This window comes from Lissotriton helveticus, chromosome 5_1, assembly GCF_964261635.1.
Source record: "Lissotriton helveticus chromosome 5_1, aLisHel1.1, whole genome shotgun sequence".
NCBI lineage: Eukaryota > Metazoa > Chordata > Amphibia > Caudata > Salamandridae > Lissotriton > Lissotriton helveticus.
The window spans coordinates 899685040-899709883 of record NC_136065.1 but is presented as its reverse complement, the minus strand read 5'-3'; the positions used below and the strand labels follow the sequence as shown (position 1 = coordinate 899709883).

The 24844-nt window shown below is 44.4% G+C and overlaps 1 protein-coding gene across 1 annotated transcript in view; it reads left to right on the top strand.

Annotated features, from left to right (window-relative positions):
- The window catches only part of SH2D4B (SH2 domain containing 4B), a 1011831-nt gene that overhangs the window by 493065 nt on the left and 493922 nt on the right, over positions 1–24844 (top strand). Inside the window, exon 9 of the mRNA XM_078643357.1 lies at positions 11347–11477. Within this exon, the coding sequence (XP_078499483.1) occupies positions 11347–11477 (131 nt within the window). The remainder of the gene's footprint in view (positions 1–11346; positions 11478–24844) is intronic.

The window sequence follows — 24844 nt, the reverse complement described above, 5'->3', positions numbered from 1 at the left end:
CCTGCACTGATTCTTGAATGAACTCACCTTTGGAGTGAGTACTTACTGTGATTTCTAATATTTTCTTCAAAACTTGTAATGCATTTTGAATGTCCTGTGATATACTGTTGTCTTTTATTTTGAGAGTTAGATTTCCCTTTGTGTAGAAGGAGATATACTAGAAGGGAACACATGCCTATTTCGTATTTTCCTTGAGGATTTAGTGTCCCGGAGATTCTGATCAGTGTCTTTTCCAGTGTTCCTTTTTTTCTCATTAGGTAGTGTGTTTGACCCTCCCCTGAGTATGATTTGTGATGAACTCCATTTGTCTTGTGATCTTATTTTCGATTTAGGAGGAAACGAGTTTTGTATGGAAGCAGATGCTATTGGTACTGTCGTAGTGAGGGTTTTGGAAGGAGGGTTAATCTCCCTACCCTTTATTGCTGGAAGGGGGTTCCCACTACATGACCTATGTGTGGGAGTAATCATATCCTGGGGGAGAGGTACAGACCTTTCCCGATGTAACAGCGTAGATAATACCTTACTCTCTTTTGTGGTAGTGTGTTTGAGCAGTCAGTCTTATCAAAGGGTAGTGTTAAGAATGTGTTGTATACACTCAGAGAAGAAATGATGTCACACACTCAAAGACTGAATCCAGACCAATTGTTTGTATAACAAATTTGCGACTTTGTTATTTTTATTACTAGAACCAAGTTTTCCTTAGTAGCAGGTAAATTATTATTTCAATATTATAATACTGTTCAAGATACAGTGTGTACTGGGGTTTGTAGAAGCATACAAGTTACTTTGCAGTAGAGAAAATGGGTTGTAAACTCTTTAGAAAACTTGTAATTACTTTAGATTACTTTCTAGTTACTTTTCAGTAAGTTTTCTAGCATAGGGCAGAACAAACTAATAACACGGTTTAGGCACTGCTGTACATCAGAAGGCAGGACAACTCAGTTGTAGACAGAAAGTTACTTTTGTTGCAATACAAGGCAGAGTCAACACTTAGAATATTTTTCAAAGGAAAACCACCCCATGCAATCCTATGAGAAAAATTAAGTTAGCAATTACATTTAAGTAAATGGGTTTACCGTAAATAGCTTTTGGGTGCTGGACCAGATTTCAGCAAGGTGTGATTCTGCACTGAGACTGCACCACCAGCAGCAATGGGGCGGCCGGGTGCAGTCTGTAAAATGTGGTACTGGGCAAATGCTAGTCAATGGGGCTAGGGACACTGCATGTTTAGGCTGCTCACAGCAGGCCAATCAGACTGGGACAACGATCTTTTGGGGTTTAGGTGAGGGCAAAGGGGAACCCCAAGTCGGCACCAAAATGGCACCACAAGCGGCACAGTTGAGGCTGGGTGCAGGGTGCTTACACAGCATCAGCCATCCAATGCTGTTCTATGGACATCTTTACAATCGGTCCCAGGTTGCAAGCGTCTGTCAGGAAACCAGACGAGGGACATAAACCAACAGCCAGGTGAGTATCTTCCGATGCAGGAGAACATCAGGACACCTTTGGAACTGGTCGGCAGGGTACAGGGACATAGGCTGCAGAGGGGCCTTTTGGTGTCAGGTTTCCTCCTTACTGGAGGGGGGTTGTCATTAAGAGGTGTCGACACTGTACCATCAAGGTGACACCCCTCAATCGTTTGGAGGTCAGAGCCGCTGGGGGCCACTTCAGGACTGGTGGGCCATCTGGACATTAGTCATGGACGTCAGATGCAGAGGTAAATACTGGAGCGGGGTTCCTTGGTTCAGCAGGGGCTTGATCCTCTTTTGTGGACTGAGCTGCTATCCTCAGGAGTCTCAAGTCTTTATTGAAGTGGGGGATCAGTCCTCACCAAATCTGGAGGCTGCTGATCCTTTTTGGAGCTGTTGTTTTCTTGGCTGGGGAGCTTGGAGATGCAGGCTGGCCAGTATTGCTGGGGACAAGTCAATTGGGCCTGCAGCCTTCACTGCTGCAACATTTTTGGGTTCCAGTCTTCGTAGGTCATCAATTCTGAAATTCTGGGTTTAGGGCTGCCCCTAAATACTGTATCAAGGGGGCAAGGCCTTTGAAGCTCTCCTGCCACAGATGGCTCTTCCTGACCTATGGGAGGTGTGAACACCTCCGCCCAGGTAAGGGTTTATTTCTGGGCCCTGAGAGCGAAGGCTGCCACTCCGAGGGTCCAGAAACCTGTCTTGGCTCAGAGGTCTCCTCTTGAAGGGACCCCTGAATGCATGGAATATTAAACCTGACACTGGAATCAGTGCAGGTTTATTATTCTGTGATGTTTGATACCAAACATCTCAGGATTCAGTGAAGCTATTATGGTGCTAGGAAACTCGGAGTGACCATTTCCTAGACCATATACTCAGTAAGGCTTTGCTGTGCACTTATAATATCTAAGAATGACCTTAGATACTATAGGAGTCTGTCAGCTTGTGCAGACAGGTCCTTACGTGAGGTTTAGTGCACCCTGCCTGAAGAGTGACTTACCTAGGCCTCATGCAGTGCTAGGCAGGCATGGCACGCAGGGATGTGTGCCATGTTGGCTCTTCACTTTTAGCTAAACCATAACACACAGTCTGCAATGGCAGTGGTACATGTTTGTCCTGAGGAGTCCCTGAGGATGGCATAATACATGCTGCAGCCCTCAGAGGTCTTTCCCTGGCTACCATTCCTTTGGTACTATAGGTACCCCTTACAAGGGACTTACAGGTAGGCCAGGGTTGTGCCAATTGTGGATAGAATGGTACATAGTAAGGAAAGAACACAGGCCCTGGGAACCTGATTGGCAGGGACCCTGGGCGTACTCAGTCAAAATGCATCTAAACCAGAGGTCTTCAAACTTTTTTTAATTGAGCCCCCCCAGCTGAATTTTTTTAGATGTCGGGCCCCCCCTCCCCACTACCTTACTCTGGTACACTACTTAATCGACCGCCATTCGCATATCCGAAGCCATATCCTGCAAATAATGTTAAACACAGTAAGAGTGTTTAGTAAACTGCAGGTTTGTGAGTGGGTGTGTTTAAATGACAAAGGCTTATTACACAGTACAAATTTCAAAGATAAAATGTGTGCAAATTATTTTTACTAGGGTTTTACTGATGCAATTGTGTCATAATGTTAATCGTGTTGTCATTTGTGTCCATTGTCTTTATACTTCCGATTGTATTGCTATATAATTTTATGCCACATAAGGTGCAGACATCATTCAGTCAGGTGATAAGTGGTGCTTTACTGGGGTCCTAAAGTAAGAAATAAATATAAAGGCATGAGTTGCCTACATTGCTAGTAAGCCTTCAGTTCGACACAGGCATCTCCAAAAGAGCTAAGTGAAAATTTACCAAACCAAAAACTGAATGAAAATTGAATGGTCGAAAAGCTGCTATGCCATTAAAATATGATGGACTTTTAATTTACTGGTTTCGGAGTTATGCACTGCGAATCTTTCCTATGAAAAACCCCATGTTAATTTGAGGAACTGTAAGGTTGTGCACCCCCACCCCATTAGAATTTCTGAGCCATTGGAGGATCTGCCCACTGAATGCTGTTTACCCATGGCTTACACAATATGAATTACTGTGGAGGAAGTTGCCAAACCAACCTGACGAGTACATGATCTTTTAAACATGCATGAAAAATGGCTACATTACACATGCACTTTTGTAATTTTTAAATAAAACGGTGAGTGTATGGCATGCTCATATTTACTCAATTTAAAGAGAAACTTTGCCTCCTTTCTTTGAAAAACTTCCTCCTGGATGGTTATTTCCAAAAGCTGAAATGTTTCAGCTGCCGTGGGAGGCTAGGAGCCTCCAGTGATGTGAAACCGAAAGCAAATTGCTCCCGGTTTTCTTTCAAAATAGAAAAGTGTGTGCACGATTAGTACAGCTGGAAACAATTTAAAGTGACATTTAAGTGTGGGGTACGCGCCCCCCCTGAGATGGTGTCGCGCCCCCCTAGGGGGGCGCGCCCCACAGTTTGAAGAACTCTGATCTAAACTGTAGCAAAAAAGGGGGGGGGGGGTTACTGCAACAGAAACCAACTTTCCTATTATAGAACTAAGCCTCCCTTTTAAATAATTATAAGTCGCCTTTAGAGTGGGTCCTCATGGCCCAAAGGGCAGGGTGCATAGTATTCAAATGCGTACTTAGGTTTTACATGTCCTGGCAGTAAAAAACACCTAACGTTATTTTTTACTGTTGTAAGACATATCTCTCTCATCACCTAACACTGGGTTTCCTTATTATATTCAATAAGTGCTGATTTTGGATTAGGAGTAGGTAGAAATATGCTGTTAGACTCAAAATATTTGTAATTCAAAATCCTTTTTAAAGGTAAAGTCAAATTGTAAGTCACAGTTCTCATAGACAATGACTCAAAGAGGACATGGGTATGGACAGGATGGACCATCCTGTCAGGATGGCTTGGTGCGGAGTTGCTTCCTGCCCCACTTGCACTTTAATGGGGCTTCCCTCCAACACACACAAAGGAAGCTGATATCAGTCTTTTTGTCCCTCTAGCCTTCTTGGAACAGTGACAGAGGAAGGGAAGAAATTTCCCATATGGGAGTAGAACTGGTTGCTAACCCACACACAAAGGATGACACCAGGCATAAATACCAGAACCTCAGAATAACTTTAATGTACACTCCTGGGCTTGTAGACATAACAAAATAAAGGACTGTGCTGCTACCAGAGGATTACCCTGTTGCTACATGAGAGCTGTCCTGCTGCTAGAGGACTACTCTGCTGTCTGAGAAGGAAGGCTTTTTACCATCGTAAGAGAATTCATTTCCCCTCGGACCATTACATCGGAAGAGGTGCCCTTAGGTTCCTGGGCGGCGGATCTTGCCTGTTTTTTTACTAGCAAGATAAAACTTATACAGGACTCTTTTTCATCTGTAGTACCTGTTAGGCCGCCGGTGCCCGAGGTTGGTATGTTTTCATCTGTTGCGCGGGGCGCCATGCTGGCCGAGTTCCCATCTTTGTCAGCCCCCGCCTCTCTAGCGCTTATGGGCAATTTAAAATCTGGGTCTCCGTTGGACCCTTGCCCAGCTAAGCTCTTGGGTAAATTGGCGGAGGTGATCAACCCACTGGCGAACCCTCTTCTCAACCTTTCGTTGAGTTTGGGTGTGGTTCCGTCAGAGTGGAAGAAGGCCATGGTTATCCCGCTACTTAAAAAACCTAGCCTTGACCCAAAGGTCCCAGCTAACTATAGGCCGATTTCTTTGCTGCCGGCTTGTGTAAAAATCTTGGAGAAGCACGTTCAGTCGGTGCTCTCCAATTTTTTGGAGTCCCACGAGATTCTGCATGACTCCCAGTCAGGCTTTCGCTCTAATCGTAGCACCGAGACCGCGCTCCTTGAGGTTTTTGAAACCATCAAAGGGGTGTTGGATACCGGGGGCAAAGTCATGCTGGTGTTGTTGGATCTGTCGGCGGCTTTTGACACCGTCCCCCATGATGGCCTTCTCGCAAGACTCTTTGAGATTGGTCTTCGGGGGACGGTGCTCAAATGGTTTTCGTCCTTCTTAGCCGGCCGCCGGCAGACGGTCTGGACACCACCTGACTCCGCCGTGATGCCGCCATTGGGAGTCGGGGTCCCTCAGGGCTCTATTTTGAGCCCGACCCTTTTTAACATCTTTATGACCCCTTTGGCGGCGGTGGCGGAGTCATTTGGTGCCCGGATCGTGTCGTATGCCGACGACACCCAGCTCCTTTTCTCTTGCGAGAGAGGGGCTGACTTTGACGGGGAGAGTATCCGGAATTGCCTTGGGGCGGTGTTCACATGGTTCCAACTGAACAGCCTCAAGTGCAATTCCGATAAATCGGAGGTACTCTTCTTCGGGTGCGATACAGAGCCCAGCTGGCAGGCATGGTGGCCCGTCAACATGTTCCCACCATCCGGCTCTTCCCCTATGGCTAAAAACCTGGGGGTCAAGATGGACAAGGGGTTGACGTTGAAAGCCCAGATCCTTGGGGTGACCGGCACCTGCTTCGGCCTATTAAAAATGCTGCGGAGGTTTCTGCCTCTTCTGTCAGAGGAGCATAGGAGGCTGACTGTGCAAGCTCTGATAGGCTCCAGGTTGGATTATGCCAACATTCTTTACCTGGGCCTACCAGAGTACCTGCTACAGCGGCTTCAAGTTGCGCAGAATGCGGCGGCCAGGGCCATTTTTGGTCTAAATAGACGTACCAGCGTCTCTGGGCTACTGCTGACGCTGCATTGGCTACCCATCCGCAAACGGATCGCCTTCAAGGCTATGACCTTGGCCTATAAGGCGCTCCACGCGGTGGGGGCGAAGTATCTCCAAAAGAGACTGGCCTTTTACCATCCGGCTCGTTCGTTGAGGTCGGAATCTCTACTCTTGGCGGCGGTCCCTCGTGTTAAGAGGGCCCGCCTGGGTGGCCGTTCTTTTAGTCTATTGGCCCCACAGATGTGGAATTCGTTGCCGCTCCCACTTCGGGGGGCTACTACTCTTCTTGAGTTTAGGAAAGGGCTCAAAACTTGGCTGTTCTCCCAGTAGGCCTCCAGGTAGTTCTTCTTTTATTGTCTGTGGGTTGTTTATTTCTTTTAAACTGTGTTGTGTTATTCTGCATTACTTCCCCTTACCTAAAGCGCCGGGACACTCTTTTTGAGTAACCGTTGCGCTATACAAAACAATAAATAACATAACATAACATAACATAACTTGCTTACTTTCATCCTGGGCTAATCTGAGTGACTCCAAGTGTCAGTTGGCTGACCTCCTGTGTGAGCTACAGGGCCACAAAAAGCTCCAGAGGCCTCCCTGAGACTGCTCAGCTGACCTGCTGCAACTTGACCTGCAACTGGTCCTAACTGAGTTCTGATATCCTTTGCTGTATTGAGTTCCTGATCCCCAAGAAGTGCCCTCTCAGGTCTTGGCTGGCATCAGAGTGTTCTCTGCAAGAGAAGGTGAAGGTCCTGAAGTCTGAGCTCCTTGCAACCACAAATGCTCGTTTTGCACAAAACTCTGCTGCTCGTGATGACTCCCACTGTGAAGCTCCTGTGAGATCTGCTCTTTGTGTTACTGCAACCGCTAGCGATGAAAGGCAATGAGAGAGCTGCAATTCACGCTATAGCAACAACAGCCCATGGTGACCGCCAACTCGAGGCTACAGAAACGGCTGTCCACCATTCCCAATGCGCAAAGAAGGCTTAGGTGTGGACAGGATGGACCATCCTGTCAGGGTGGTTGGGGCAGACCTGCTCCCTGCTCCCTGCCCCACTTGCACTTCAAATGGGCTTGCCTCCAACACACACAAAGGCAGCTGAGATTAGTCTTTTTGTCCCTCCAAGCTTCTTGGAACCTTGATAGAGGAAGAGAATAACTTTTACATATGTGGGAATAGAACCGGATGATGACCTACACACAGAGGCCGACACCAGGCATAAATACCGGACCCTCAGAATACTTTACCATATACTCTTGGGCTCGTATTATAAAATAAAGGACTGCAGTGCCACTGGAGGATTGCCCTGCTGCTACAGGAGAGCTGTCCTGCTGCTAGAGGACTACTCTGCTGTCTGAGAGGGAAGACTGCACCTGCTTACCATCATCCCGGGCTAATCTGAGTGACTCCAAGTGTCAGTTGGCTGACCTCCAGTGTGAGCTACACGGTCACAACAAGCTCCAGAGGCCTCCCTGAAACTGCTCAGCCGACCTGCTGCAACTGGACCTGCAACTGGTCCTAACTAAGCTCTGATGTTCTTTGCTGTATTGAGTTCCTGATCCCCAAGAAGTGCCCTCTCAGGTCTTGGCTGGCATCAGAGTGTTCTCTGCAAGAGAAGATGAAGATCCTGAAGTCTGAGCTCCCTGCAACCACAAACGGTCAGTTTGCACAAAACTCTGCTGCTCGTGATGACTGCCACCGTGAAGCTCCCGTGTGATCTACTCTTTGTCCTACTGCAACCACTAGCGATGGCCGACAATGAGAGAGCTGCAGTTTGTGCTATAGCAACAACAGCCCGTGGTGACCACCAACTCGAGGCTACAGAAATAGCTGTCCAGGATGTCCTATACTCACAGTGGGCTTAGGTGTGGACAGGATGGACCAACCTGTCAGTATGGCTGGGGCAGAACTGCTCCCTGCCCCACTTGCATTTCAAATGGGCTTGCCCCGAGACACACAAAGGAATCTGAGATTAGTCTTGTTGTCCCTCCATGCTTCTTGGAACCGTGATAGAGGAAGGGTAGAACTTTCACATATGTGGGAGTAAAACCGGATGATGACCTACACACAAAGGCTGACACCAGGCATAAATACCAGCCCCTTAGAATAACTTTACCATATATTCCTGGGCTTGTGGATATCATAAAATAAAGGACTGCCCTGCCACTGGAGGATTGCCCTGATGCTACCGGAGAGCTGTCCTGCTGCTAGAAGACTACAGTGCTGTCTAAGAGGGAAGACTACACCTGCTAACCATCATCCTGGGCTAATCTGAGTGACTCCAAGTGTCATTTGGCTGACCTCCTGTGTGAGCTACAGGGTCACAACAAGCTCCAGAGGACTCCCTGAGACTGCTCAGCTGACCTGCTGCAACTGGACTTGGAACTGGTCCTAACTGATCTATGATGTCCTTTGCTGTATTGAGTTCCTGATCCCCAAGAAGTGCCCTGTCAGGTCTTTACTGGCATCAAAGTGTTCTCCTCTGCAAGAGAAGGTGAAGATCCTGAAGTCTGAGCTCCTTGCAACCACAAACGGTCAGTTTGCACCAACACTCCGCTGCTCGTGATGACTGCCAATGTTAAGCTCCCGTGAGATCTACTCTTTGTCCTACTGCAACCACTAGCGATGGCCGACAATGAGAGAGCTGCAGTTTGCGTTATAGCAACAACAGCCCGTGGTGACCACCAACTCTTTTTTTATATATAAAAGTTATTCAACTCTTTTTATCATTTCATAAGTACAACATATAGAAAATCTTTTTTTTAAAGTTTTTTTTATAAATGATCACTCTTCTGTATAGCGTATGATGTCCACAGTACTTTTTAAATACCAACAAAAAAACACATCTTTGATCATTTAAAGCAGCTACAAAAGCAGCAAAAGAACAAATAATAAATAATACCCTGGTTACACAACGTCAATATAAGTCATATACAACACTCACGCCAATTCATACTCTTCCATACCATCCACTAGCACTCAGCTCTTATACATAGCAAGGTAAGCCGTTAGGTAGAGGGAAACTCCACTATGATGGAAACCAAAAAATGTTTTAGTAGAGTTCCCCGCCAGGTCGACGCGCGTTTCGGTGGGTTATAGTATGTAGCAACCACCTTCCTCAGGACCTAAATCAATATGAACTCTTCCTTTCTATGAACCAGGGTATAGACTAAAAACTCTTTTACTATTCTATGGTGTGTCCATGGGTCAACTTCAGTAATTACATTGATTGCCGACACTACCTAATGTCATCCACAGAGTAATAGGCTGTTATCCTCATATATATGCAAATTATTTCATGAGGTTATAGTTGTAAAAGCAGGTGTCATCTTACGGAGCAAAAGAGAGTTTCAAGCTGGCGAATTCTGCCATATGATGTACTTTCATCTACCCTTCTCAGTATTCTTTATAGGGTAAAACAGCTCCTGTTTCATTGATTCTTCCTTTCTCTACTACTGCATCTGATCGATTCTACTGATGTCCTCTGCCCAATAACACCCACAGCAAAGCTACTGCAACCACTAGTGATAATGGGCAATGAGAGAGCTGCAGTTTGCGCTAGAGCAACAGCCAATGGTGACCGTCAACTCAAAGATGCAGAAATGGCTGTCTACGATGCTCAAGAGGCTCTTTGTGCTATGACACCTCACGACACTCAGCCTGCTCTTTGTGCTATAGAAATGACCATCCGTAATACTACCTGTAAATGTAAATGTACAGGAATTTATATAGCGCAAATCACCAAGCGGTTTCTAAGCGCTTGCTTAGGGAACCCGTCCTGGTTTTCCCCTGTGAGATAACCCTGGCAGGGTATCCGCAAGGTGAAAGCCAGGCATCCCGCCGCGAGGGGCCATTGTGGAAATTAAGCAAGCTATTGCCCAGAGTCGCAGAGTGTGAACCCGTGAATCGAGTAGGGACCGGAGCGAGAATTGTCGAGTCCATGGACATTTTAGGACTCAAGACCCCGCTGAGCTGGGAATTGAACCCTGGTCCCGGGCTGACCTCTGCTTCCAGGTCTGCCGCCTCTAACCAGTGAGCCACACTTCTCCCTGCTCTTCTCAGCCTCTGTCACTTTTTATGCCGGACTTTGAGAAGGTAATTTTTTCAGCAGGACTAATCTGGTCCCTGTATCCGAACTGCGCTTTATCGTGGTTGGCCTCAACTTTTGACTTTGACCCTCTCTAGTACCACCAGATGACCATGATTAGCACTATGTGCATTTAGGTGCTATTTTCTCTGCAAACCTTGGAATTGCATATCTCTGGTTCAACTGATTGGATTTCTCATTCCAGTATCAAGTTATTTACTACAATTTACACTAGTTTTCGAAAATTCATTTGGTATGTTTCTTATGTTGTGCTATCACTTTATGAATGTTTGTGTGTAGCATAAATACTTTTACACATTGCCTCTGAGTTAAGCCTGACCACTTTGTGCCAAGCTACTGAGGGTTAGGCACAAGTTAATTTAGTGACTTTCGTTGTTCACCCAAACAATAATTGTGGTTGTTGCCTTAGCGGGGCTTCCACCCCTCTCAACCAATAACCCAATTTCTTAGAGTTTTGAACTCAGGTGAGAAAGAATCTATTTCCATTGACTTATTGCGTGGGCTTGTGTGCAAAAAATATATTTAAATATTTATAAATGCTAGGTCTGAAGGTGATAATGGTATTCTTATGATGATAATGCCAAGAACATTCCCATCTCCACAATACCCCTTTCTCCTTATGCAGTCTTGCGCCTTTCCTTGCTTCTAGTTTCAAGGCCAGATTTGGAGATTGGCAGATGGTAATCCATCCATCTGGGTGCCAGAGGACATTACGCTGCTACTCTTTGCACTTCATGTGTGCTATGTGTTTTAGTGAAGACTTTGCCGTTGCAGCTGCTTCTGCTGAACTTGATACCAGTGTGAAGGTTGGAAGTTTGTACAGGTGCTGCCCATGCTGCACCTTATCTCTGTTTGTGTGAGGAAAGTTTGTATTAAATATCACTAGACCATAGTGAAAATGAGTGATTTTGAGAATGCGTCATGTTGTTTGAGGACAATCAAAAGCTTTGAATATGTTCCCTCTGCCAGTAAACATGCCTTTTGAACTATAATGCTGGGAAACAAAAGTTAAGGCTATATTAGAATGCTACTGTTTACTGAATGCATTTGGTATCTCTTTTTCCCCAGTTCGCAGATCTAAGGCAGCTGATGAAGCCCGAAGCCATACTGCGAGGCGAGCTCGTGCCGAATACCATCGCCAATCCATGCGCGCCATTAAGAAAGGTAAAGTGGCTGGGCTGAGCAACCTGTTCCAGGGAGCCAGCCTGACCAACGGAGAGGGTGAAATCAAATTGGACAACAACTGCCCCAACTCGCTTATGATTGGTGCTGTGCCGGCAAGGTAAATGTGCCTGTTGGAACAGGTGATTCCTTGGTGCATGTTCAGGGGAAGCCTATGATCTTCAAGTTTTTACAAAAGAAAGAGGCACCTAAAGGCTGATCAAATTTTTGTTAGTCAAGTACTATGATAGGAAACAATTATCTGCTAAACCAGGAGGTCACTCTTACTTGCAGCAGTACTGAGGTAGGGTAGTCATAGTATAGCGGTGCATAACATACCCTCAACACCTGAGTATTAGAAATTCCATATACCTGGTGTTCTGCCCCTGCCCAATCACATTCTCCTGCACAAATGTAAAATAATGCTTGAAATCCAGCCAGCCTCCCACTCCTCTTTTTGCAGTACCCTCCCCACGTCATGGTCAAATTCACAAGAAATACCTGAACTCCATCATCCAGAGAACTTCTACCTGCATGGACTGCAGTCTTCTGTCAGATGCCAGACTGCATAGCTTCGTAGAATCTCACTTCTTTCTAGCGAATGACCCTCTCCTTACATTCCATCTCCTGCATGCCTTGTCTATGAGTATAAGTCACATAAGCGTCTGCCTGAATCTCTTTTGTGGAATCTCTGCAAATTTCTCACATCTAATTTCATAGATCACTGCTTCTCTTTCTTTGAATGCACATCCCTGCAGCATTACAATAACAGATCTCCTCTAGTCTATTCATCCCACCAATCATTTGTATGAACTCACATTGTCCCCACTAAGGATCACATCTAAATCCCATTAGTTCAATCTACCAAAATAAAACTTAAGTAAGTGCATTGAATGATTTCCTTGAGAACACAAGATTAATCTCAATAAACAACAACCACTACTGGACTAACAACAAACTTTGAATTCCAGCATTGCGTGCTACTCACCATAAAGTGTTTCAATGCCAGCTAGCGGAGTGTAACATGATCTACTCATCAGATCTCCCACTGCCCTGCGGCCCCCAGACTCTGACGGTGGACCACACCCATGCCCTAATTATCCCGAATCCACCCCGGACTCTGATGAGCCCACACTGACCGTCGGATCCTTTCCTCCTCATGGTAGAGGTTTCCCCACCTCGCCGCACCACTGGACCTTCCGCGATTATACCGGCCAGTATGTGCCCACACTGACTTAATTGAGCAACCCGGTCCTGATGAAGATCCTGACTAGATAGGATCGAAACGCTGTCGACCCCCAATACAGCGCGACTCATGGTGCACCATTTACTTTGCTTCCCAATCAAATATTAATGACTCATCCACTGAGGAAGAACCATTGCTGTTGTACATATTGTTTTTTCACTGTGTCACTCTGCGTCCTTCGCTGTGTTCACCCACTTGTCACTTACGTCTTTACTCTTTGCTTCACTATCACCTAGTGCACAAAGCCTCCTTGGGATGCCACTGCATTCTATGCCTACAGTGCTGCTTTAACTGTCTCGTATAAAATGTGCTCCTAAAATATATGATGATATATGCACTTTCTAAAATAGAAAATTCTGAGTCTCTCTTTTTTTACCTGCGCATTTTGTAATGTCTTGTACATACATATATACCTGCCGTTTAACTGAATCAGATTGCGATATTGTTGCTAAATACATATGTACACCCAGATCTCAATCTGGTCTACGGGTTATACTCCTGTCGCCTTGCCCTAGCCAGCGGTAGAAAGCGCTATATAATTGCAAATACATTATACTGCAATACAGGTTATGGGATTGGTGGCGGATGATGGTGCAAGAGCACCACCCACATTCTTAGCTCTCTAAAGAACTCAAAAAGTCAGGAGAAGGTGGGCTAGATAGCAGACTATAGCCCACCATTACACAATTTATCTTGAGTCATTGGAGACCAAGGCAAGTTTGGGGACTATTGGAAAATTAAGTGCTTCCTTGAGTAATGTCATAGCAGTAAAAAAACAAATATGGCATGAGAGAAATGAATAACTAGAATACAAATATAATGGTTTGTAAAATGTCCCTTTGATAAAGTGAGTATTACTAGCCATTTTGTAATGTGATTGGATGTGACATTATCCAAACCCCAATTAAGGCCTGCAAGTTGTGATACACGTCTTGTGTCCTTTAATGTCAGTTAATGTATCATCTTCTTGGCACATATTTAAACGTGAATGCCATCATGGGGTTGTATGACACAACCACCTATGCCTTAACGATGTGATCTTTACAACGACTGAATCTTTAGCATGCTTGCCTTTACCATGCATGCCTTTACAAGGAATTTTGTTGTAAAGGCATGATTGGAAAAGGTATATGTGTGGTTAAGATCCCACCCTAGCCCCGGCCCTGAGTCCTAAAATTCTGCCCTCCTGCATTGCAATATACCTGCCCCAGCTCTATTTACTACCTGACCCCCTAACTTGAGCCCTAAAACCTGGCCCCCTAACCCAAAAAAACTACCACTACCAGAGCACCCCTACCCTGGTCCCTAAAAACTGGTCCCTTGCACTGAAACCTGGCCCTCCTCCCCCCTGCCCTGAGCCCTAATAATCAGCCCCTGCCCTAAAAACTACCGTGACCCCAGTCCCCTACGCTGAGCCCTAAAACCAGCCCCCACCCCTAAAACCGACCTCCACCTTCCCCCGGCCCAACTTACCAAGCTGTGTCCTGGTCATTCTTCCTGCTGTGATCCTTCCAGTTTCTCTTCCCGCCCATCCACTCAGACAGCTAGAACACTGACTGCCTTAACCATGCATATGTGTGCTTAAGGCTTATGTGTGGTTAAGGCAAGAATTGTTCAGCTTGCGGGGAAATGGCATGCGTGCTGAAGGCCGCGTTGTTAAGGCCATTTTCCCCATCATGGCTTTGTGTTAAATGAAGATGTGAATTATGCGCTTATTTAAGAGCTACATATGGTGCACACACATCACTCAATGCTTCCTCACACTATCAGTCAGTGGATATGAGAAGAGTTGTGGAAAGGGAGAGCAGCACTCATTCAGTACTTGGCCTCAATGGTAATATAGGCAAATAATGTGGACTTTTGTTAAAGACAGGCTCCTCTGCCTTATAAACTGCTCAAAGATTTCTGAGAATTTAAATAGGAAGCTGAACCAGATTCCCCTAAAGGTACAGAGAACTTAGGCAGTCATGAGCTGAGCCTCTGATAAGACATGATTGACTGACTGACTACTGCATACGGGTACATGATAGAGGACCTTCTGGTGGGTGGCCTATCAGTCTGTCAGGGATGTATGACGTTACAACGCATACTTTTACCACGCATACCTTTACAACGCGGTTTTTACATCGCAAACCTTTACAACGCATAGCGCTTAGAGGTGCTGGATAGTGGTAAGTATAATTTTCTATTCCAACTCCAGTCCCCAAGGACACTAGGGAAGGTGTTGGATAGAAAATTAAACGTATTCCCTATCCTAGAGCGCCCCCCAGCGCAATACGTTGTAATGGTTTGAGTTGTAATGCCTGCGTTGTAATGGTATTGCGTGGTAAAAAATGCGTGGTAAAGGTTGTATACCGTCTGTCAGGTAGAAGGAAGCTCAGTCTCACCCTTACTCCCTGGCAGAAGAATATCCATATTATTTTGAGACCCCTAATTGCCTGGTGGAACACCTACTAGTATGGCAGATGCATGTTAGGGACAGCAGGATGCTGAGTGGCTGCCAGTGATTTTTTTTACCACACTCAGGATACTTTGTTATTTTTTCTTTTAGTCAAACAATTCCCAATTAGTGATTTTATTTTAGTCAAATAAAAAAGGATGCATTACATGTGTCGTTGTTTGTCTTCCTTGTCGGTGACAGCCATGCCTCAATAGTGGGCCTTGGCAAGGAAGTCCGTATATTACTGTCCACCCTAAACCGAGTACGACAACCATCTGTCTGACCCTATGATCCAGGGTTTCTGATGGCAGAGTGTACTGATGCTCCGCTGGCAGAAACCCTGCAGTTCCCCCCTGCCGGGGCCCGTGCAGGTAAGAGTGGTGGGGCCAGATGTGGGGGGGGGGGGGTATTTCGACAGACGACAACGAAGGAAAATTATTTATTTATTTATTTTTCCCTTGTAGTCATCTGTCGAATCCACCCCAACCCCACCCCACCGCCCCATGTTTTGGTGGATCCCCGTAGGCACCTACCTCTACATAAGGGATGAAACTTTGAGATTCAAAACATTGTAAGAAGGTAAGTAAAAAAAGAATTTGCTTTAATAATAAGCAAAACATGGTACAACATATGTTTTAATGGTACAACTAAGTAAGAGCACTTTAAAGTATAAGCAATTTCACAAGGAAATGTTTTGAAATCAATGGATGAATGGCAGCATCCATTTAGTTTTAAATTATAAAAAAAATTCTAAGGAAGTTATTTGAATTTTTGGGGATTACATCAGACCCTAACAAGCTCAAGGACAGCTTTACTAATATTTCCCGCAACAGAATGCAGCAAGGCAATTTGCTGTGTAGTTCGGCATCAAAGGGAGGGAACGGAAATGTGCCACATCTAATGCAGAATGCTTCAAGCAAAGAAATACATTTCTGCTTGTTATACCTCTCTGTAGGTGATGCACAATTTTGACTCCCTTTAGTGAATCTGGGATTGAGTAAGATTCCGTGGGTGGATGCACAGAAATGCCTACCACAATGAAATGTAATGCAAGACAGTACAAGTCGCTCCATTACATTATATTTCTTTACAAAGTCACACAAGCTCCCACAACTAGCCCCTTGCATGACTTTGTAAATCACATGTAGGGACTTGCATTTCTTTGTAATGACTTGCGTCATGCGATTACGTCGCAAGTTCTTATAAAATTGTTGGACGCCATTGTCCTTGCAGTGTTTAGCTTTCATGGCAATTAGGTGCACAACTCCTGTTTCGTTCTCCATTAACTATCTTCATGGGGAAACTCTTGTGATCTGGGGGCATATTATCAAGGACCGGTGTTAAAATTATCGCCGTTTTATCGGCAGGAAACTGCTGATAAATCGTTGATAATGGGCTTGATAATACGCCATTGTTAATTCCCATAGAAGCCCATGTTAACATCAGAACATGGGCTTCTATGGGAATTAACAAGGGCGTATTATCAAGCCCATTATCGCCGTTTTATCAGCAGTTTCCTGCTGATAAAACGGCGATAATTTTAACACCGGTCCTTGATAACATGCCCCCTAGTTTCAGGGGAGATAGCCACTTCCATTTATCACTCACAGCACATCGGCATTTACCGTTTTGTTCCATAGGGTGTGCTTCTACATCACTATTGTATACTTCCACCAGAAGTCTCATACACTCAATTTCATGATCCTTCCTTCTATTTTATGCACATTTGTAGAGCGCATGGTGACCAATAGGCATCCCATTGGTAGAAACGCAACACAGAGTCCACCAAAGTGTGTGGTGTAGATTAGTTCTCAAATTGCATTGTGTTTAAAAGCTTCCGAAAATTGAGTTAATTGTCAGTGAGTCTCATAGTGAGGGGGATTGTGGGGCATATTATCAAGGACAGGCGATACATTATCGCCACTTTTATCGGCAGGAAACTGCCGATAAAGCGCCGATAATGACCTTGATAATATGCTCTATTAATTCCAATCGAAGCCCATGTTAGATGTATTCACATCTAACATGGGCTTCGATTGGAATTCATAGAGCATATTATCAAGGCCATTATCGACGCTTTATCGGCAGTTTCCTGCCGATAAAAGCGGCGATAATGTATAGCCTGTCCTTGATAATATGCCCCGGAGTTCCCTGATTTAGTCACTGTTTATCCAAAGGACTGCACTCCACTTCTTGCTCTTTTTATAGGCGGAACTGTGACCAGGCGGGCATTGGTGAAGCGAAGGGTTCTATTTGGTGTATAATGTGATACCAGGGGTCTGAGAATAATAGGGCCTTTTGTTTAGAGTGCCCTGTGTTTAAAGCATAGAAATTTTAATGTTACCCTTTGTTAGACTCGTAGCCAATGAAGGGTGCCCATGGCCTGCCGGGCAGAGGTGTGCTTAGGGATATTCAACAGAGCTTGGGCTAATGCATTCTGCACCACTTTGGCTTTTTTGTTGACCAGCTTTGGGGCTATCAGGTAAAGTGAATTCCTGTAATCTAAGTGTGAGAGTATAAGGGCCTGGACCACAAGCCTTTTGGAATGGCGGCGGACTATGAGTAGTATTTTGCGGAGCATTCTGAGAATGCTGTGGCAGCATTTAGACAGGTTCTTGCCCTGGGCTTCCATGCTTAATGATTTAACCAGCCATACCCCCAGGCTTTTAATAACCATCTTTGGTGAACAGGGAACGCCTAAGCAATCAGGCCAACCCAAGTTGAGGTGGGTATTGAGGTTATTGTCCAGTACCATCAGCTCAGATTTTCCACATTTAGTTTAAGGCAGGAATATGCCATCCAGTTCGCTACTCTCTCTAATCAAGGTCCTGGTGTGGTAGAATGTAGGCTCACCTCCCTGGGTTAGAAGGAACACCAGTTGGGTGTCATCTGCACATGAGACCAGGGATATGCCAAATGACTGTACTATGCCCGCTAATGGGAACATATACAAGGTAAAAAGTGTTGGGCTCATGGACGAGCCCTGCGGGACTCTGCACCACAACGCAAGGATGTCCAATGAACAGGAACTACCAAAGACATGGAAGGCCCTATCATTCAAGAAGGAGGTGTGCCCATTAAGTGCCAGACCCATGAAACCTACACTGCGAAGGTTCTTAATGAGAGTGTCATGATTCACCATATCGAATGCTGCACTAAGATCGAGGAGAATGATGGCTACAGTACCTCCTTGGACAGGCAGCATTTTTTACTCCTCTACTACTGCCAGAAGGGTCATCTCTGCATGGAGGGCAGGATATCGTTTGTTTTAAGAAAGTCTGAGAGATGTTTGTTTACACACTTTTCTACTCCTTGTTTGAGAGGTGGCACCATTCTCAATGGTCATTTCTGTACAACATTCAGTCTTTTGATATATTATTCTGCATTATTGTGTTAGCTATACTTTGTCCTGCAATACTTTGTGTTACACTATTTTATTCTCCACAGTCATAGCAACTTTTCACAGGCATCCATGTTATGTTCAAGGGATTGTCCACATTGGCTTCAGTCGTTGTGCATTTCTCCCACTCTTTTTTGGACTGTAGAGGTAAAAGTAAGGATTATTGCAAAGGAGCTGGTGGAACTATTGGAGCTAGTATCTAGAAATAGCATGTTACCGAGTATCATGGTCCTTGCAATGTTTTGCAGCACCACAGTGCCCCCTCAACCTAGGGGTTCTCAGGGATGAGCAAGGATGCAGATCCCACCTTCACCCAACTAAAAACAAGCTCACCAACCACAGATAAAAAAACAAGCGATTCATGATGCTGCCATGTCCAGGAGTGCAAACTTGCTGAGTGAAAGACTAAAGAAAGAGACAGGAATGAACGCGGTGCAGAGTCGAATTCACATGTGAATGCAGTGAAGAAATTAAAAGGTGTTTTCCCTAGGCCTTAAAACAAAGCAAGGTGCTGTAATGAAGCACATTAGCACTCATAAAAAGCAATGAGTGTCAGGGGCTAACATTCTCACCAAGGAAGCCTGAAGGGGTTATATGTGGCTCAGTCCAAGTTAGTCGTCATGCACACAACTAAGCACGACAGTGACTCAATGAGCAGATTTTAAAGGTGAAATTCAATTCAAACACGTTAGAAAGATAGTCCGCTTTCACCTTCCGACATGTTAGGTTGCACACAGTAATGACTCTATATGGAAGTAGCTTGTTGCCGGGCTGCAGAAGATTACAGCAACAGAGAAAACCGATGATGAAAATGAAATGAGAATCTCAATTTCTTGAGATCTGTACCAAATACTTGTGACATGTATGCCACTGCATTGACATCACTCAACACTCTTTTGAGGCATTAGTGTGTTCTAACCAGGAAAGATTCTTACTCATTCAAGCAAAACATAAACAAAATGACTCCACAGACACTTTCCACACCTGTCTTCAGAAACTTGTCAGCAAGTTTACTCTCAATGATGCCGCAGATGTGCTAAGCAAAAAGAACAAATGATAGAATGCTGAACAATGCAAACGTTCACCCACAGTGACAAAGATCTATGTTTAATCCATTGTTTTTTTGCTCACCACGCCACCCCAGTTTAGGACCAGCCATATGCAGAACACTTCTGACCCTTCTCCTCATAGGAACAGTCCCGTGCGAACTGCCAAACCACGTTGTCACAAGACCTGAAACAAGCATCCTGTGACCAGTTTTGGGGCTGAACTTTTCCTATGGGGAGCAGGGTCAAGACTGATTTGCATATGGAGGGGTCCAACCTGGACCTTATAATGCACTTGTAATACTGTGGACATGACATATGTCACATTTGTGATGGAGTAACCTGTCTGCCAAACTCCAAATTGGACCCTTACTCTCTGAAAATTAATTACTGATAGATATTTGTGTAAGAATGTACTACCCCACAATTCCAGATCCAAGGGGAGAGACTACATTTTTCACACGCTCCATGTATCCCAGCCAGGCATGCAAAATAGGAATATGTAATTAGATGTTGACCTGGGGAAAGGGGACTAGGAAATAAAAGTAAACATGAACATTGAATAAAGCCACTCAAATCCCTCACTCTGCTGGGCTCTTACTCCCTCTGGCTGTAGTGGATGTTTAAAGACAGGATTAATATCATTAGTACCTTATCACAATAGTGAATCACCAATCACATGCTACAGAAATGATATGCCTTCATAATATCTCCATGTATATTCTCATTCTCTCTGTATTTCAGTGAAATACTGACATTTATGGAACTGGGACATACAAAATATCTAAGTAATCATTGTTATTTCAGCCTTTAGCATAATCTCAGCCCCTTGTGTGACAAAAGTATACCTTGTGGTTTTGTTAGTACGGTTTCTGGTTTTGATATACATTGAAAGTATTTTCTTAAAATTGTAATATATAACAAACTTTCATCAGAATGATATAGCTCACACTGGTACCACTAAATCACTTCCCTTAACACCAAAAAACACAACGTAAATCCCTTGACTACTTGTCTGCATTTGGCTTTAGTTTAAAAAAATGCTTTTAAAAGGGAAACAAACATTATCTAAGATTTTCACTACTGCTTGTGGCAAGGTCCTGGCTGTAGTAACAAGGGGCCAAATGTAAGACCGTTTTTGCAGTCGCAAACGGGAAATCGGGCCGTTTGCAACCGCAAAATAGGTCTGCCCTATATACAAACCCTATTTTGTGAGTCGGTAATCTATTACCGACTCACAAAGTAGGGTTTGCAACTCACTATTAAGAAGGGGCGTGCCAAGGGCATCCATTCCTAGTAGCGAATCGCTCTACAATGTACGATTGTTTTGCAACTGCAATGGCAGTCGCAAAACCACTTGCAGTTTACCACCTACTTCAAGTAGGTGGTAAGCCACTCGCAAACGGGAAGGGGTCCCCATGACACCCCTTCCCCTTTGTGAATGGATGCAAAAATATTTTTTAAGAGCAGGTAGTGGTCCCATGGACCACTGCCTGCTCTTAAAAAATGAAACAGAAACGTTCCATTTTTCTTTTTTAAATGCATTTTGTTTTAAAAACCTGCATTATTTAAAAAGCAGTCACAGACACAGTGGTCTGCTGACCCCAGTAGGCCTACATCCCTGGGAGTGCTAGTCAATCACAATGGGGTCACAAATTGCACCTGCCTCATGAATAATAATGAGGCAGGCAATTTGCGACCCCATTGTCTGAGACTCTGCTATCAATTACATTTTGCGAGTCGCAATTTGCGAGTTTGCAAAACGACTCTCAAATTGTAAGGGTTGAAGATCTGGCCCAAGACATCTTGATTTCATAGCAAGGACGCCCTGGACCAAAAGGAAAGGTTTACTAAGAAATGTCTAAATAGCTGCCATCATTTCCAAACAACACAATAGTTTAGTTGGCTCATCAGAAAAGTAGTTTGCAATTCAGACACTGCTGCATAGTAAGTCCTCTTGTGATGTGAATCCCTTCACCAAGTGGTGCTGACATTCTAAGAGCACTGCCAGCCTTTCCTTCCCCAGAATGTATCCAGCACTAGTGAGGGCAGAATATTGCACTAGTGTGAAAGCTGATCACAGGAAGACCCAAGCCACCTCTCATGACTATGTGGCCTGATGCCATTTTTCCTTGCGATGTTCTGTTAGATCTATGCAAAGAGTCTGCATTGTTGATAATTGTGTTGTGTTGCTTTCAACTATTTTATCTGCCAATAAGGAAATTTAAAGCCAAATACTTAATTTCCGGTTAATGCCATCACTGTTGTGCAGTGGGCAACAGGCTCAAAGTAAGCAACCTCACGCCCACCAAGCACAAATGCATATTCTGCTGTTCAGAAGTATAATTGTTTGGCTATGGTTCCTTCAGTGAAGATGTGGCACTGCAGCAATGCATGGTAAGGACTTTACATTTGCTGCTCCTCTTTAATCTGTCTCTGATGTGAAGGGCTTCACCTGCAACAGAACTAACTGTCCATTGGAGTCCAATGTGCATTGAGTCCCAATCACCTGTACAGGAATAGTGCTGATGGAGGTGAAACAGCAATATCCTGTACATAAAAAAAAAATGCTTTTCACTTGTATTTCTACTTCCATGTCTCCACAGTCTACACTCCATTACTGCTGCTTCTAAGCCCCACCATGAATACAGAAATAGACACCACTGCACCAAGAATATTATTATCTTTTGGTGTATAAACCAGGCACATAACCCAGCCAATTTTCAGTCTCACAATCTTCAGGTCAAGATGTTGTTTAGGCTCATGTGTCTGAGGGATATGTAATGATGGCGGTTCAAGGTTCAAAACCTCTTCCTATTTTCCTGAATTTCCAAAAAAGAGTTGCAATGAAAGCATTCAGATCGCAAGAAACACCACAAAAGTGAATCATGGAGGAAAGTCAGACAAGGAACGTCAAGAACACATTATCCGCACAAAAGATTGTGCAATCAGCATGCTGTTGTGGTAGAAGATATGCTATTGAGATGCCCAAGATTAGTTATGCATATTCTTTAATCCTTCAGACACTCTATAATACTCATCTGGGTTACCAGTAGTTTGTCAATACAAAAACGTCCATCCAAGAAAAAGTATTGCTCCTCAGTCCTGTGACCTTTCATTCGGGTCTCATCAACACCGGTGTAGACTGCATTCTCCTTTCATATGTATCTGGAGGGTGGTAGCCGTCTTCACTTCCTCGCCAGTCATCTCGGGCCCCCTCTCTCCTGGTATCTTATACCATAATGATGAAAAAAGGAATCTGAAAAGTCAGTGCATGCAGAAGATTTAAGAGTTCTAGGGTTCATGTGGGCGTGGGGACAGTGTGCTGGTAAAGGACCATAGTCCTGGGAGAAACATTTAGATTCTGATTCAGACTTTGTCGGAGGATTATCCATGGGTGATTGAGATGGTAAAGCGCACACTCATAACTGAGAAGAAAGAGAATGATGAGGTATCCCATAATGCTGTACATTTCAAAACATTTCAATGGCTCTCCCTGGAGAATGTTTTGAACTGAGATCATTAGAGTAAACGGAGGACAATGAAGAATAACTATATGATGATTTTAACACCGCAAATGAACCTGAAACGTTTTCGACTACTAACCAAAGAGACTAATTTGCATACCTAAAAAGTTTAACCTCTCAATACTATCCTGTGCTGTATCTGAGACAGACATTACCTCCTTTGTAAGGCTGGGGCTCCCTATATAAGTGCTGAGAAACTATGTGCTGTAGGAGTGGTCATAGGAGTGTTTGATTGAATTGACATTTGTGTTTTAGAGTGTTTTCTTAAAATTGGTGATGCATGTTTTATCCAAGCGTTGACTCAGAGAAGCTGAGCAGCTCATGTTATGCATTTCCCTGGCTCACTGTTGGGCTTCTGGTACAACCAATGAGATAATGTTAAAAGTTAATATAAAGAAGTGAATGGAGTCTGTACCCTGGCAGAGATTCTGACAAAGTATCTGTGTCCCTGAATTGTCTTGCACCGTTACACTCTGCTCATGCACCACACCACATGGAAAATCATAACAAGCATCCCTGAAAACCCATCCATGTAGTCACTCTTTGTCCACCCATGTACTCAGGTGTTCATCATCCATGCACCCAGCACCTCATACTTGAACTCATTCATCTATTCATTCACTCATTGACCTATTCATGCCTTCACCTACTCGTTGATCGACACACAAATTCACCAATCAATGAAGGGGCACTTTCAATTATAGGCCAGACCTACTGGCTTTGCCATTAGTTTGTGTGTGGTTTGTGAACCCTTCTGGTAGTGTGTGATAGCTAGTGGGTGAGGCCTTTGAGAGTTCTAGCAATATGATGTGACTGCCATTCTGTGTGATGTGTGGAGTGTTGTTGGTATTGTGAGACTCTGGTATTGTGAGACTCTGGTATTGTGAGACTCTGGGGAGTGTGAAAGTGCTGTCAATACTGGAAGGCTGCTAATCTGTGAGGGCTATGAGAGTACTTCATTTAGTTTGTGACAGATAGTTTAAGAAGGTGAGAGTATTAGTAGTGTGAGAGTACTAATCTCTGAGAGTTGTAAAAGTGCTGTTAGTAGTGTAAGACTCCACCTCTGTAAGAAAGTGAGTGTTGTTTGTAATGTGCAACTATTATTTTGAGAGGTTATGATAGTGCTTCTGGTAGTGCTAAATTGTTACCTAAATGGGGTGGGAGTGTAGTCAGTTATGCAAGACTGCTACTATAATGAGGAGTGTAAAAGTACTGCAGTAACATGCAATTGATACTTTTTGATGGGTGTGAAATTGCATCCAGTTGTGTGTGACTGCAAATCTGTGTGGGGTCTGAGAGCGAGTGTTTCCGGTAGTGTGTCAATGCTAATCTGTGAGGGGTGGGAGAGTGCTTCTGGTGCTTAAGGTATTTTTCTTTACCACCATTAGGGCGTTAACATTTCCCCTTGTTTCCTTTCAGGTTGTAACTGAACTGCATACTTATTTAATTATGAATGAGTCTTACACTTGAAACAATACTGCAGTAAAATTTCCTAGCCGTAGTCTTCTTAGTTCGCTTCTTAACCTTGATGTCTGCTTCCCCTCATGAATCTGCTCAGACTGTGGGTGGGGCAGTAATACCAGAGTCTGTCTATTGATTTACATTCAGAACCATTGAACGGTGACCACTTGCAGGATGCACCCAACCACCAACCACTCCGCAGGGTCAATGATTCCCACATTATGTACCCAAGTTGTGTTGCAGACGCTCATCCTGTGCTTCAGGGACTTTGCCTCTGGTCTTCAG